This window comes from Budorcas taxicolor, chromosome X (genome assembly GCF_023091745.1).
Source record: "Budorcas taxicolor isolate Tak-1 chromosome X, Takin1.1, whole genome shotgun sequence".
NCBI lineage: Eukaryota > Metazoa > Chordata > Mammalia > Artiodactyla > Bovidae > Budorcas > Budorcas taxicolor.
In genome coordinates, this window is record NC_068935.1 from 62,620,142 (window position 1) to 62,635,975 (window position 15,834).

General features: G+C 56.4%; 1 protein-coding gene across 1 annotated transcript in view; it reads right to left on the reverse strand.

The window, feature by feature from the left end:
• Positions 1–12,980, reverse strand: part of ARHGAP4 (Rho GTPase activating protein 4) — a 16,300-nt gene extending 3,320 nt beyond the window's left edge. Inside the window, exons 1-17 of the mRNA XM_052663293.1 lie at positions 12,914–12,980; positions 8,855–9,062; positions 8,586–8,748; positions 8,312–8,374; positions 7,879–8,058; positions 7,135–7,263; positions 6,825–7,046; positions 2,766–2,867; positions 2,422–2,613; positions 2,237–2,321; positions 1,965–1,992; positions 1,642–1,744; positions 1,048–1,108; positions 859–936; positions 643–777; positions 429–534; positions 91–324 (exon numbers count right to left, since the gene is read on the reverse strand). Of these exons, the coding sequence (XP_052519253.1) occupies positions 91–324; positions 429–534; positions 643–777; positions 859–936; positions 1,048–1,108; positions 1,642–1,744; positions 1,965–1,992; positions 2,237–2,321; positions 2,422–2,613; positions 2,766–2,867; positions 6,825–7,046; positions 7,135–7,263; positions 7,879–8,058; positions 8,312–8,374; positions 8,586–8,748; positions 8,855–9,062; positions 12,914–12,980 (2,156 nt within the window). The remainder of the gene's footprint in view (positions 1–90; positions 325–428; positions 535–642; positions 778–858; positions 937–1,047; positions 1,109–1,641; positions 1,745–1,964; positions 1,993–2,236; positions 2,322–2,421; positions 2,614–2,765; positions 2,868–6,824; positions 7,047–7,134; positions 7,264–7,878; positions 8,059–8,311; positions 8,375–8,585; positions 8,749–8,854; positions 9,063–12,913) is intronic.
• Positions 12,981–15,834: the final 2,854 nt, after the last annotated feature.

Below are 15,834 nucleotides of genomic sequence, written 5' to 3' on the forward strand. Positions count from 1 at the left end.
CCTGTAGTCCAGAGAAGAGCGAGGTGGCTGAGCATCCTCAGGGTGCCCCCTGCAGCCAGCCTCTCTCTCCTGGCAGTGCCAAGAGCCTACCCCAAGCAGCTGGCAGAAGGCGGTGCCATGCACTTCTCATAGATGGGGCCGGGCAGCTGGGCCGGGGCCGGAAAGACCCGTGCAGGCTGGATGATGAGGGTCTGCACCAGCTGGTTGACACGGCCTTGCAAAGCCACTGGGTCCTGCCCAGCAGGGATGGGCAGCAGCGTCGGCCCAAAGCACACAGCCAGGTTGTAGGGGTCCATCATGTTCTCGTCACTGTACTGGGCCAGGCTGGGGGTACAGACAGGTCATAGGCACAGAGCTCCTGGCTCGGCATCCCCGCGCCCCAACCTGGGTTGCCCCCGAGCTCCCCCCCGACCCCTAGAAGCACTCACTGGTTGAGGAAGGTGAAGAGGTACCGCAAGACCACCAGCACGGGTCCAGGCAGCCGGGCCAGGAGGCCAGCCACGTGCTCCACCCGCTCTGCCACGGCCTCCAGCTCTGCAGACAAAGCCATCACCCCAGGGAGAAGCTGTGAGCCTGGGCAAGGTAGCCACTAGGGAGTGGGGAGCCCCCCACCCCCACCCCACCCCCAGGCTCCTGGCTCACCTGCAGAAGCCAGCAGCTCTCTAAACAGGTCTGGTGGGAATATGGGGGGCTGCAAGCTCCGGAAGTAGAGTTTCAGCACGCCCGCCACCGAGTCCAGGTCATGGGCAGTGCAGCCCTCCACCAGTGGGTCCTCTCCTGGGAGGGGGTGAGGAGAGAGGCCCGTGACACCGGCTCTCCTAGCCTCCCCACCCCTGACCCCACCTCGCCGGTCCCCACCTCTCTCAAAAGCATCACGGATCTCCGAGATCTGAGGCTGGGCGCCCGACACCCGAAAGATGCCCTCATGCTGCAGGCCTGTGGGAGGATGAAAACTGGTGGGCACCAAGCCTCCTCCCCACCCCAGCCCCTCCAATCTTGCAGGGGGCAGGGACAGGCCAGGGGTGGGAGGGCCCAGATCTCACTCACCATTGAGGTTAATGAAGCGGACACAGCTCTCCACCACCAGGGGCACGGGCTGGCCTGAGCTCTGCAGACAAGGACAGAGTGCCCTCCATGGTGGATATGGCACAGCCCACCTTGTCACTCGCTTGTTTTCCTTTTGTCTTAATGCATTCTGTGGTCAGCAACAAGGCTAGGGAGATGTACGCCCAGTGCAGGTGGGGGTGGGGGGGCGGTGTCTGATCCCTGGTGCCGTGCCTGACATTTTATCTGTTTCCTGCTACGGAGTGGAAATGCCACCCAACTCTCTCTGCTGACCTTGAATCAAGCAACATCATGAATCTCGGGTTTGTTCACTTAAATAACCTGCCGATTCTTCTGAACGGTGAGAGACTGAATCACATCGCTGCAAACAATAGTGTCATTTCTCCTTTTCTGATCTCTGGTGCTTTCCTGACTTCCCTCTCTAGCAAGCATCCCAGAAGTGGGGCCTGCAGGTACCCATGCTCCTGGTAAGTCCTCAGTTCGTGGTAACTCATTCGGGTTCACGGGGGCCCCAGGGCTGGAGGCACAGCTGAAGCAGGAAGGGGCCTGCACTCGGTTGAAGGGTAAGGCAAGTACCTGGATAAACTTCTCCATGTCTCCCCCGAAGAGTTTCTGGTTATACTGGGAGCTGGGGCGGGGGGCGCGGCTCTTCTGGAGTTTTCTCTGTGTGTACTGGGTCCTGTCACGGTGAACAGGAGCTGCCTCTGAGGGGAGCAGGCCTGGACACTAGGCTGCCTGGACCCCTCAGCCCAGCCCAACTGGACGCTGGGGCTCGCAAGTTATTCCAGAACCCTCTGGGCAAAATAAGTAGGAAACTAAGGCCACCGAGGAACAAGCAGAGGGGACCCATGAACAAGGATGGGTCCTCAGGACAAACTGGTCCCTCTCAAAGGACTCACCAAGTCACCTCCCGGTCTTCCTTGTCACCTGGGAAGGAGAAAGGGTTGGTGTGCCTCTTGGGCCAGGAAGTTTCTCAGCACATGGCAGAGGAACAGGGCAGCCTACAGGTGAGGGCGGCCGCAGGACAAAGAGCAGGATGGGGGCCGGGACCCTAGCTGTCTTCCTTCCTGTGTGCCCAGCACCCTCTCTGGCCAGGGAGAGGCCGCAGGAGGAGAGCCACACCATGGCTGGGCTGCTCCCGGCCCTGGGGGTAGCGAAGCAGAGGGCTCACCTCGCTGGATGGCGTCCTGCAGTTTCTCATGCTTAGCCTGCAGCTTGGCAAGGATACTCCGTCCACTCAGGTACTCCTGGAGTTTCTGCCAAACCCCCAGAAGAGCCCAAGGCTTTAGTCCTAGCCCCGGCCCTCCCTGGCCCCCACCACCCACCCGCCCTCCTGGTCCAGCACCACCTCCCCACCGTGATGTAGAAGGTCTCGGTCTCCTGCTGTTGGCCCCGCCGCCGGCCAGCCTGCCGAGCCCCCGGGTCCGAGCTGGTGGACTTGAGGGACTCGGTGGACAGGCTGGCCTGGAAGGAGTCGAGCATGTCACTGTCTTCCGATGCCACCACCTCCAGCAGGGCCTGCACTGTGGCCTTCAGCGTCTTATTCACCTTGGGAGGGGATGGCACCCGGGCAGAAAGAAATGGGGGAGAGATGAAGAACAGAGAGGTCGAGTCAGAAGGAAGGGGAAAGGGAGATCATGGCCATCCAGCTCCGTGTGTCCAGGTCCCTGTCCCCACACCTGGACCAGGCCATCCTGTACCTCCTCTGTCTCGATGGTCTGGCGGTCCAGGCGGCTCTGGATATTCTGGGCTCTGGGCAGAATCTCATCCCGCAGCTCCGTCTCAACCTGAATATCAGCAACCTGCAGGGTGCAGCATTGGGTAGGGGGGCAGTTAGGGCCACACCTGAAACACCGGGGTGGGCTGTGCAGCAGGCTCAGAGGTTTCTGGGGCTGATTTTCACTGCCTTGGGGGCTACTGCAGAGGGTCACCAGCCTTGACACCCAGTCCCGCCAGATCTGAAGCATGGACCCCTTCTGAGAGGAAGGCAGCATACACTCATGAGCACTGAGACTTCTGCATGGATGTCCTTGCAGCGCTGCTCATAATAGCTCAAAGGTGGAAGCACCCCAAGTGTCCAGCAGCTGATGGGTGGATAAGCAAAGGGTGGTGTCTCCATAGAGTAGAATATTATTCAGCAGTAAAAAGGGAGGAAATTCTCATACATGTTTCAACACTGGTGAACCCTGAGGACATTATACTCAGTGAAATAAGCCTTTTGTAAAAAAGAAAGAAAAAAGAAAAAAGGACAAATAGTATAAGATTCTACTTATATGAGGTGTCTAGAGCAGTCATGGAGAAGGCAATGGCACCCCACTCCAGTACTCTTGCCTGGAAAATCCCATGGACGGTGGAGCCTGGTAGGCTGCAGTCCATGGGGTCACTAAGAGTCAGACACAACTGAGCAACTTCACTCTGACTTTTCACTTCCATGCATTGGAGAAGGAAACGGCAACCCACTCCAGTATTCTTGCCTAGAGAATCCCAGGGATGGGGGAGCCTGGTGGGCTGCCATCTATGGTGTCACACAGAGTCGGACACGACTGAAGCAACTTAGCAGCAGCAGTAGCAGCAGCGCAGTCAAGTTCATAGAGACAGAAAATCAGATGGTGGGGGCCTCGGGCTAGGGGAGGGTGAATGGGGAGTTAAAATGTCTAACAGGGACAGAGTTTCCATTGAGGAAGATGGAAAATGTTGGGGGGATGGCTGGTGGGGATGGCTGCCCAACCATGTGAAGGTCCAAATGGTAAGTCCCATGTATGTTTGCCCACAATTATAAAATTTCTATCCAGGCTCTAGGAAACGCTGACGTGAGAAGACCCACCCCCCTCAAGCCCACATAATGGGCAGATCACGAGAAACTGACTCTTTGGAAAGGATAAATCAGAGACTAGTCCTGATGAGCAGGCACAGCAGCCACCACCATCTGTGCCTCGGCATGAACCTGTCAGACATAAGGAACGTCACAGAGCATCAGCATCACACAAAGCCACTCTCTGGCCATGGTGGCTAAAGATAAAAACAAGATCACATCATCAGCATGTCCGAGCATGAACCAAAACAAGAACTTTGTCCAAGCCACAAAAATTACCAAACCTCCCGCTGCATTTCCCTCCTCGCTAATGACTGCTCTAGCCTCTTTCTACTCACTTTCACCCCATCTTCTTGAGAAGATTTATTAAGACACAGAATCAGAGGCACCCCTGCCTCCTGACAGCATCCAAGTAAGAGCCGAGCCCCTCCCCCAAGTCCTTGAAGTTCTTTCCAGCAGCTGAGACACCTCCAGTTCCCCGTGCTGAAGGCGAGCATCACAAAACATTCCAAGTCTCTACCCAGCCACCCTGTGGGGAAAACCACTGTTGACAAGCTCTTCTCACACACACCAAATACCTAATCTATCTCTCAGTGCCTCCTCGGGAATAGGAACTGACAGCCAAGAACTGGCAGCAATTTGAGGGACAGCTCTAAAGTAGAAGATATAGGGACTTCCATGGTGGTCCAGTGATTAAGACTTTGCCTTCCAATGCACAGGATGCAGGTTCAATCCCTGGTCAGGGGGCTAAGATCCCACATGCCTCAAGGCCAACAAACAAAATACAAAACAAGCAATACTCTAACAAATTTCATAAAGACTTTAAAAATGGTCCAAAAAAAAATCTAAAAAAATTAAGTGGAAGACAGAGATCAATGCAAGAAAACAGAAAAAATGTAGGGGACACGGGGATATCAAGAAAAATGATAAACATTTCAGAAAAATTTGAGAATATACTGTATCCATGAAACAAGAACAAAGGACTATTTTAAATAAGAACATATAAAACAAACCAAAACTGTTTTAAAAAACTTATGAAAGTAAATTTTTAAGAAAAATTAAAAAGGGGTGGGCAGAGATAAGTCAAAAAGATCTCTAACAGAACAGAATTAAAAGGCATAGTGATGGGACTTCCCTGGTGGCCCAGTGGTTAAGAATCTGCCTTCCAACGCAGAGGATTTGGGTTCAATCCCTGGTCTGGGAACTAAGATCTCACATGTATGCTATGCACCTCAGTGCTGAGTCCTCGAGCTCTGGAGTCCACATGCCACAAGTAGAGAGAGCTCTTTCATGCCACAACTAAAGACACAATGCAGCCAAATAAAGTTTTTAAATATACCTAAATAGTATTAATAAACATAAAAGTTGTAGTGATGAGAAATAGGAAAGATAAAAGATAACGAAATTAGACAACCCATGAGGTTCAATATCCAATTACAAGAATTCTTGAAAGCAAGCACAAATTAAATTAAGGGACGGAAATTACCAAAGGAACAATATGAGCTCAAAACCTTAAGACTTAAGTTTCTGTACCGACAAAGCCCATGGGTGGCCCAGCACCATGAAGGCAAAAGGATCCCTAAGGCGTATCATTATAAAATTGTACATGAGGGAAAGGGACTATCCTAAAAGCTTCAACGAGAAAAATTACAGGTGACAGACAACAGTGCAGAAATCTGAACAGCGGCTGAACTTCTCACCCACAATACTACTGAAAGCTTGGAGGGATACTTTGAACATTCCAAAAAGAAAACGCTTTTCAACCTTGACTTCTACACCCAGGTAAACTATCAACCAATTTCAAGAACAGAATACAGGCATTTTTTTCCAGACAGTCTAAGTCAGGAAAGTATGGGGGAAGATGTCCGTGAAAACAATGTAATAAACCAAAACAGAGGAAGACACACGATCTGGGATGCAGAGGGTCTAATGCAGGGATGCTCAGGACAATGGGGAAAGAAAGGTCCTGGACTGTGCCGGTCTAGAAGTCAATCAAGGCCTACAAGCTGGGACTGCATGGCTCCACAGCAGGGCTCTGAAGAGAAAAGATTGCCTGGTGTGGTGGAGACAGACGGTGGTGATGTGGGGTGGAGCCCTAATCGTCCATGGAAGGGGATTGTAGGGCCTCTGGCAAGCTGCAAAGCACAAGCAGCACCTGATGCATTGTCTGCAGCAGCAGCTAGAAGACTGGAAGTGGCTGCATCTGGGGAGTGGGAATCAGGAACAGGAAGGGTGGGTCAGAGAAGGGCGGTGTGCCCTTGAACGCCTTGAGTAACCTTTGACTTTATCAGATATGACTTTGGTCAAAATACAAATGAAATAAGCAAAAAAAAAAAGAAAAAGGTCAGTGGAACCCCAGTCCATGCACAATCCAGTGTAATCCCAGTCCATGCTCATGAGGATAAACTGGTAAAGGAGAGTACAGCTCAGAAATGCATAAAAAGGTACCCTAGTGAGGAATTCCCTAGAGGTCCACTTCAGGGGGCACAGGTTCTATTCCTGGTTAGGGAATTAGTGTCCCCCATGCCACACGGTGTGACCAAAAAAGAAGATGCCTAGTTATATGCTAGTGTTTGCATGGTTTCTTTCCCTCCCAAGTTTGCATTGTGAAATGTCTAAAGCACACAGAACCACCAAAAGAACAGTATACGGGCAGCTGTCTACCACCAACAAGCTGGCCTCAAAATTGCTGCCATGCTGGCTATGTTTGCCCTTGTGGGGGATGCTGTGTTCACTAGTCGTACCACATAAGTGGGTTGGGGAGGTCTGCTTGCTTCAGTGCAAGTGCAGAAACTCCCCATTTGCCTTGAGGCCACTTCTGAGAAGTGGCATTCAAGAGGTTTGAGGTCTTGGCAAAGGGAAGGAAATCCATTCCACTCAGCTGCCATCACAGTGAAGATAAGAACACAAAGAACCATTTTCCTGAAGGCTGGGCAGAGACCCTCACCTCATCCCCCTCGTGGGGCTGGTAGTCGAAACGCAGTGGGGGACAGAAGGCGATGGCGTGCACCTCTAGCACCTTGGCCTTGTCACCTACGGGATCCAGGGCATCCACAGCCTCCTCCAGGCTGCCCAGGCCCTGCATCTGGGAGGCTTGGATGCGGCTCTCTGCAGCCGTGTAGCTCCGGAGCACTTGGCCCAGGGCCAGGTGGAATCCTGTGTCACAACACTGGGAGACAAGCAAGGACACGGCTTGGGAGGGCTTGGGGCGCAGGCACCCGGACCCCCCCGGATCCCTCCCCACACCCCGCACTCACATCCATCAGGTCCATGACATCTCGCAGGTAGTAGTTGCTGACGGCGGCGTTGACGCTGGCCAGGCTTAGCAGGTACTCATTGCGAGCCTTTGTGCACTTGAGTTTGTGCTCCAAGAACTTGGCATGACGCTGCTCAGGATCACATGAGCCCCCAGGTCATCCACATGGCCGAATCCCCCAACCCTGCCTCCCGTGTACCCACCACCCTCGACACATACTTCCCACCCCTCTCTTCCCCATTTGGACAGCTCTCCCACTATCCCACTGGGCCCCTCAAACTATGTAGCCCAGAAGTTGAAAGGTTCTTCGTTCCTAAACCCTGCCAGCCTCCACTTCCCCATCCTTCCTTCAGGGACCACCTAGAACATGCGTCCTCCCTGCTGATCACTCAGCCCCCCATCCAACGTGTCCCCTCACTCCTCTGAGATCTCCCAGCACTGTATGAGGTGAGGATGGGTGGGAGGAAGGAACCCCAGGCTTGGGATCACTATTTTGCCAGCTGGGTTTGCAGGGAGGGGAGTGTGTGGGCTGTCCCAGACCTAGAGACCGTTCTCCTGCCCCCTGTGTCTACCAACCGAGACCGGGGAGCCCCCCCCCGGCACCTCCCCCCTCTGGCCAGAGCCAGCCCTGCTTTCCTGATCCACACACCACCTCCCTGCAGGGCCCAGTGAGGGTCGAGGACATGACAGGACAAAGGCCAGGAGCCAGAGCCTTTGGACACAGACAGGTTCCCCCCAGGCCCACCTTCTCCACCAGCCGCCCTCCCTTCTTGATGGAACCCTTGCGGAGGGGCCCGGACTCGGTGCTGGTGGTGGTGGCAGTGGCGCTTCGGCCTGCCCGCTTCTCCTCCTGCCGCTCTGCTTCACGGAGTTTGGCCTCAGCACTCAGGCTCTCTGTGTGGTAGACCTGATAGGTCTTCTTGGCCTGCAGGGAGGCCCGAGGCTAGGCAGCCCTGCTCAAGGCCATGGCCACAGTCAGCCCGCCCCGTCCTCCTCCCAGCCCATCTGGGACTTGAGCCTTGAGCACTTGACCCAAGCCCTCAGCACCCGGGGCAGGGAGAAAGGGCCCGGCTTGCGATCCCCAAAACCCAGGTCTCTCCCAGGCACCTGATCCTCCTCCCTGAGCCTGGCCCCGGGAGAGGTGAGGTGACGGCCTCCCTGTAATCGCGGGCTCTCACCATCTGAAGCTCTGACACCACCTCCAGGAGCTCCTCTTGCAGCTGTTGCTCCAGATCCTTACTCTGGGGAGGAGGCGAGCTGAGTGCCACCCGGCCCCAGGGCAACACCCACGTCCATCCTGCCAGCCCTCAGCTCAGCACTCCAGGCTCCCACTGGCTCCCCCCGGCCTCCAGGGCCTTCCCGTCCTTGACACTTGGGCTTTGAGCACCCACGGGCTGCCCTCGCTGGATCCTGGGGTCTGCCCGCCTCCCAGGCCCAGGGCAGGGGTCTTGCCTTCTTGACCAGGCGCCCCACATCCTCGGCAATGTAGCTCAGGCGCTGGGCCAGGGGCCCGCCCAGCACCTCGCTGAGGGCCGTGCTCTCCCGGCTCTGCTGCCGAGTCTGCTGCAACAACACAGCCCAGCAGTGCAAGGGCGACAGCAGGGACGGCTCCTTCCTGGGGGTGGAGGGGTGGAGATGGGGGCTCAGACCGACCAGGAGCGGGCATCGGGCCTCCCCTCCCCCCACCTTGGCCATCCCAGCTGCCAGGCCCCAGGACCCACCGGAAGCTCTGGTGCTCCCGACTGCTGCCCCCGAGGCGGCCTCCGCGGCCGGAGAAGCGCTCCACCAGCTTGTCAAGACCCCGGGAGTACTCGAGCTCAACCTCAGCACGGCGCCGCATGAACTCAGCCAGCTCCTGCAGCAGCTCCCGCCGCAGCTCACCCTGCAGCTCCAGGCAGCGCAGTTGCTCGCCCAGCTGCCAGCGCATCTCTGCAGGGTGGGAGGGCAGCTGAGGCTGGAGCTGCGGGCCCCCTGAGTCTGGGGAGGTGATGCTGGCCCCGGGGGGAGAGGGGCCAGTTCCGGGCTCGGCAGTCCAGCTGGGCTCCGGGCGGGCCTGAGGAAATGGACCTCCTAGCGGAAGCTAAGGGGAACCAGCCAGGTGGGCCAGGGCCCGAGGAACAGAAAGGCCATTCCTGGGACCATGGGCCAGGGCTGAGAAGGAGTGGGGCCCATCCCTGCCAGGCACCAGTCATGTGGCCTTCCCATGATTCCCTGCTTCCTGGAAAGCCCCCAGTGGCTTCCCCTGCCACTTCCGGCTGCTGGGGTGCCCAGGACTCCAGGCAGGGCAGCCTCCTCGATAAACTCAGGGACGCACGGGGCTGCACAGGGCTGGGGCGGCCACGGCATTCTTGTCAAAAACTTGCGGCCTCAGGAGCTGGAAACCTGGGCCTCGGCCCCCAGGAGAAAGGGCGGCCTCACTGCAAGGGCCAGGCCGGCCAGCAGGGGCTGACCGGTGACAGAACTGAGGCAGCGGGGCTGATTTCTGTTCCCAGTACTAACTCCCGATGACCCAACTCCAGGGCACCCCAACACCACCTCTCAGCAGAGAGCCACACCCAGGGTCCCCACACTGCTGGCTTGTGACATCTTATCGCTGGCTTGATTTAGCAATGCTGCTTTCCCCACAGAGACCCAAAGCAAAGAACCGCCTCAATGAGAATGACAAGCTTGAGTAAGCCACTGGCAAGCCCTGGGCATCCCAGGGAGAGAAGCCCTGTATCTTGGCTTCTGGCAAGTGGGTCACCCCTCTACTAACAGCTGTCCAGATGCCAGGGGTGGGGAGGGGGCATTAACTGATGTCTTCATTCAGCAGAATGTTGATTATACACCTAGTGGGTCTAGACTCAGAGACACACTTCCTGCCCTCCTGGAGCTGGGATAGGAACAGTGTGGGTGGGGGGAACAGCGGGGGAACAAGGGGCAACAACGCAGAGCAGGAGGTGGCATCAGGGAGGGGTTCTTTTAGAGGAAGGTGGTCAAGAACAAGCAGCTTTGGAACACAGAGCTGAAGGAAGTGACAGAGGGGCCGTGGAGACATCCAGGGGAAGAATGTTCAGGCAGATGGCACTGTGAGGGGTGTTGCAGGCAGCATGGCTGAAGAGAGCCGCGCCAGTGGAGGGTGGCAGGGGGAAGACGGCAAGAGAGAGGGCAGCCACAGCAGTGGAGCCAAAGGGTCCTGCTTTGCTCTCAGGGCCCACTTGGGCCCTCAGAGCCTGGGCAGGGGTCAAGTGACAAAGGAAAAGTGCCCAGCCCCAGTGGCCACTACTGCACCCATCTAGGCAATAGAAAATTGGGGGTTTCAACCAGGAGCCAGAATGAGAGGAGGCAGGAAGTGGCAGGATCCAGGGTGGCTGTGGGTAAGGACTCCGTACTGGTACACTTGGGACTTCTGTCCCATCAGTGCCATCCCAGGGGGGTCTGTAGGGCCTGCAGCAGTCTCCATGGGTCCTGCCTGCCCAGCACTCCTGTCTCCTCTTCTCATTTCCCATTGGAGAAGGTCCCTTTCCTACTCTCAGCCCCTGGGTCTGTCTCCCTGGCTCCAGGCACCCCAGCTGTGGCCCCTTCACCCACCTCCACTGCTGGGACTAGGTCAGTGATAGGCCCGGGGGCCACCAAGCCCATGCTTTCACTGCAAACACTGAATGGGAGCACTCTCTTTCCATGGAAGAGTCAAGCTGGGTTAATGGAAGCCCGGGTGGGCGGGACTGCTTCCTGATGGTGAAACTGACACCATCTCCTTACACTGTCTGAGGCCTGGCCCCAGGGGCTGACTCAACTCCATGGGCCAGCTGGAGTGGGCTCTCAGCCACTTGCTATCATGAGACTATTCACTGAATCACGGTAACATTTTTTCAGATAAAAGTCAATTTCATTTCATTCCAAGAAAGAGCGGAGGTGTCCTGGCTTGCCTCGCTGTCCACTGGCATCTGGTCACCCTCCTGGAACAAAGTTCCCTGGGAACCTATCATAAGTGAGTAGTGCTCGACGGGCCAGCACACCAAAATGTTCATTTCTTCTTCAGTGCAACCAAGCCTTGGCTGAGATCCAGCAGACCTGGTATCAAGCAGACATGAGTCAGCAGGGTCTGAGCACAGCTGGCACCTACCTAAATCCCCAGGCTCTAGGCCGCAGCAGCATCCAGCTCTCAGATCTTAGCTGAGGTGTACTCATCAGGGAACCCTTCCCGCCTCCCCATAAACTAGGTCTGGCCCTCTTCCCATGCCCTTTTTGGACATCTGCGCTTTTCCTTTACAGTGGTTTTCATCATAATTGAAACAAGTTGTGTGATAAGTTGTTTACTATATGTCTCCTCCACTGTGAGCCGTATGAGAGCAAGGACGGCTTCTCGTGTGCTCCTCACTGTATCTTCAGGGCCTGGCAGAGAACCGATGTGTACAAAACATCTGTCAAAAGGATGGAATCCATGTCTGCTTGCATTGCAGAGCTGGGACTGGGCCCCAACAACACTTCCTGTGAGCGAGGCATTCAGTCTCACTTCTGCTGACAAGCAAAGCAGAAAAGACAGCCTCCCAAACCATGACTGTGCTGACCTTTCAGAATTTCGGGTGTTGAGATACTGATCCTCTTTTTGTAGCATAGTAGGAAGTTTCTTTGGCGGGGGCTGGAGGGCGGAGGAGATGGGAAACAGAAGCTCAAGTCATTAGACGCCCACAGCAGGCGACGAACATCTAAAGACAGCCTTGCTCAAAGCCCAATCTTTTTGGTGTGAATGAACTGACACATATCTGCCGACTGAAGGGTTTCCAAAGTTCTTCAGCCTCATGACGTTTGGGGGATACAGGCTGGGATCGCTCTCTCCATCTGAGGGATGATGCAGCAAGGCCTGGAGAGCTGTCTCGCCATGCACAGTCACATCAAGCTGGGTCTGGACAGCAGCCCACCTTTACCAGATGGTAAGGACTCGTGCACACTTTAGTGCAAATTGCTTGCATCGCAGAATTACATTGGACTCTCCACCTCTGGACTGGAAGGACATTCGAGGTTCATTTTCTTACACCTCCTAGGACCTATGGTGCTGTGTGACCATGAGCACACTCTGAGCTGCGTCTCCTTCATCAGTAAAATCGAATGATTGAAACACCAGGAAACTGCTGGTGCTTGGATGTGGCTTTCTTCCCTTTGCAAGAGCCACCACACCCTGAATAAGACCCGGAGACAAGCTGTTGACTAAGAGTTTGCAAGGCTCATTTGCATGCGACTTGCACAGAGTGTTTATCAGAACACAAACAGGTCTGCTCTGCAGTCCACCATTCGCTGTGCCAGCTGGACCCAGAGTGGCCTTCAATTCGGAACCACCTCAAGGCCCAAGAAAGGGCAACCAGGGCTGGGCTATAGGACTGGAGTGGTCTTAGGGTAAAGCCATCACTAATCCACCCACTGAAGCCCCCGGACCCCCTTACCCAGCCCCCTTCGGGAAGTCAAGGTGTTCCACTTTCTGGTGGCTAGAATGCCACTTTTTGAGGGAAACCAGGTGCCCCCCTTTCCTCCTCGGGCTCCTGAAGAGCAGGGAGAACCTAGGAGAGCAGAGCTACTAGGACAGGAATGGAGCGAAGGAGGAAGGAAGCAGGACCAGTGGCGGTTGAGGCCGAAGGGGCGTGAAGAGGCGGGCAGGGGGCTCAGGTTCCCTCCCTCAGCCCGCTCCGGAGGTTGCTGGGGGTGGGCCTCGAGCCCCGGGCCAGCAGCCGGCACACTGCAAGCTCTCCCACGACCTTTGGGGTCTCCGGGGGGAAAAGGGCCAGGAGCGCCCAGTGCCCTCTCACCTTTGACCTGCGCCTCATAGTCAGCCTGCGGCCCTCGCTCTCGGCGTAGCTTCCCATGAGTGGCCATGGCCGCTGGGCGGCCGCACTGTTGAGCCCGGCTGCTCCCACGCGGCCGTGAGCGGGCCAGGCACGGGGGCCTGCGGGCCGGCAGCCAGCACCCTGCGCCGGCCCCGCCCTGCCCCGTCCCGCCCCCAACGCGGCTCCTGGGGCGGGGCGCCCTGGGCCTGGCACTGCCCACGAGGGTCTCGGGCCGGTGTGGTTCTCACAGTGGCTGGACCTTGCCGTCCCCCCACCCCAACTCCGGGCACATGGGGCACGCCCCCAGGCAGCCTTGTGCCCCAGGTTCAGCTGCCAAGCAGCCAGGGTCGCTGTGAGAGCCTCAAGGTGCCCGACAAGCTGGCACCCTCTGGCTGCCACTCCCTCCCTAACTCCAGAGGGCTTTGTGGTCCCCGTTGCCAGACTGCACCCCTCACATCGTGGCCATCAGCCATCAATGCCAGTGTGCAGCAACGCCATAGCTGCTCCTGACCGCCAGGCTCCCCTGGGTCAGCTGCCTTCCCCAGACCTCCAGGACATCCGATGGGGCCCACCCTTCCCAACATTAGGAGAGCCAGGGGGGAAGGAAGATCAGCAGGGGAGACCAGAACCTGCCCTTGGGCCCTCCAGGCCGCATGGTGGGGTGGAGGCAGGGACAGAGGGCAGGGCTAGGCTAAGGTTCCCCTTCTGTTCAGCCCCATAGAGAGGAACCAGCCTTGTTTCCCCATAGGTGGTTACCACTTCCTGCTACCGGAAGACACTCTTCTGTCTCCTTTCCCCTGCACCTCACACCTGCTCTGTCTTAAGCCTGGGGGGCTGGGGAGGGGTAGCCCTCTTCCTGCACCCTTAGAACAGTGCCTTACTGAGCCCGGGGGGCAGCTTGTGGCTTCTCTTATCTAGGGATGCTTCACATCTCTCTAGCAACTCAAAGTCAGAGGGCAACAGCTTTTCTCTGGTATACTAAGGCAGGATGCAGTTAGCAGGTAGACAAGGCGGAGTAGACAACCGTGTTAGAGAAATCCCTGGGGTACACAGATGGTGACAAGGGTGGCAAAGGTATTTAAGCTTTGGGGTGGTGCCCAGGCAAGGGGAACCTGTGGGCACTTGTGCAAGGGGTCCAGGCATGTGTTTGCATGGAAGTCAAAGTCAGGCTCTGTGCAAATGTGAGCACATGTGACCTTGACCTGCAGCTCTGCAAGGGAGAGGACTTTGCACAGGTACTTCCTGGCTTTCAACTGTGCAGTTCTCTTGCCCAGAAGGGGAAAACATACCTTCTCAGCTCCCTGCCCCCCACCTCCATGTCTAGGCCCTTCTCTAAGGTAAAGTGTGTGTACCGGGGACTGGGGCTTTTGGACCTGGGAGCTAGATGGAGCACATCTTGCCCCTTTCCCTCTATCTGAGCCCTGACTGGTTCCCCAAAGTCCCTCCCCCATTCAGCAGAGCCAGGCACAGGGCTCAAGCCCACAAGAAACGGCTGCTGAACTGGCCTCAGCCCCTACTCTCCTTCTGTCCTTTTGCTTTATCACTCCAGAAATACCCACGTGATGCCCCATTCAGCCACTGGTGTAAAACTTTTGAGTCACTCATTTCAGTTCAGTCGCTCAGTCGTGTCCAACTCTTTGTGAACCCAAGAATCGCAGCATGCCAGGCCTCCCTATCCATCACCAACTTCCAGAGTTCACCCAAACTCATGTGCACTGAGTCAGTGATGCCATCCAGCCATCTCATCCTCTGTCGTCCCCTTCTCCTCCTGCCCCTAATCCCTCCCAGCATCAGGGTCTTTTCCAATGAGTCAACTCTTCGCATGAGGTGGCCAAAGTATTGGAGTTTCAGCCTCAGCATCAGTCCTTCCAATGAACACCCAGGACTGGTCTCCTTTAGGATGGACTGGTTGGATCTCCTTGCAGTCCAAGGGACTTGCAAGAGTCTTCTCCAACACCACAGTTTAAAAGCATCAATTCTTCGGCGCTCAGCTTTCTTCACAGTCCAACTCTCACATCCATACATGACCACTGGAAAAACCATAGCCTTGACTAGACGGACCTTTGTTGGCAAAGTAATGTCTCTGCTTTTGAATATGCTGTCTAGGTGGGTCATACCTTTCCTTCCAAGGAGTAAGCGTCTTTTAATTTCATGGGTGCGATCACCATCTGCAGTGATTTTGGAGCCCCCAAAAATAAAGTCTGACACTGTTTCCCCATCTATTTCCCATGAAGTGATGGTCACTAGTACTGGCCAAACTTTTCTTTGGCATTTAACGCCGTACTGCCTGCTCTATCCTCAGCTCTATTTCTCCACTTCGGAGGTTCTAAGCTGCTCAGAAGGGCAGGACCAGATCTATGCAGGACCAGATCTGCGAGAGCTTGCTAAACCGGTTGGCGAGTAAATACTTGGTCCGGGCGGAGGCGGGGTCAGGTCTGCTACGCGGAGAATGGACCAGAGGGAGATGAGATCGGTGCCGAGGCTGTTACCAGGTGCCCATGTCAGGTTGTGCACCTCGGTGTATAGGCTCATGCCAGGGAAAACGTCCCCGGAACCCATCCACAGTCCCAAGGCTACAGGGCAAGCGTTCCTGCTTTTCCACCCCCAGCCTTCTGGCCTCAGGTCGGCACGATGGCCCTGAAGGGGCTGCTCCAGAGGCGAGCCCTGCAGAGGCGGAGGAAGTGCTGGGCCCCAAGGGTCACCCGGGCCTGCGGCTTCCCTCTTTGCCCTCCGCCCTCGCCGCAGCTCCCGCCTCCGCTCAGGAAACCCGACCGCCTAAGGGCGGCCGAGCTTCAACCTGCCCCCTGGGCCGCAGGGCGCTGGAGGAGGGGCAGAGCGCGGGTCGGAAGAGGCAGGAAGTAAAGGGCCCGTAAGCGCCGTGAGAGCCTCTGCCGGCTCCCGCC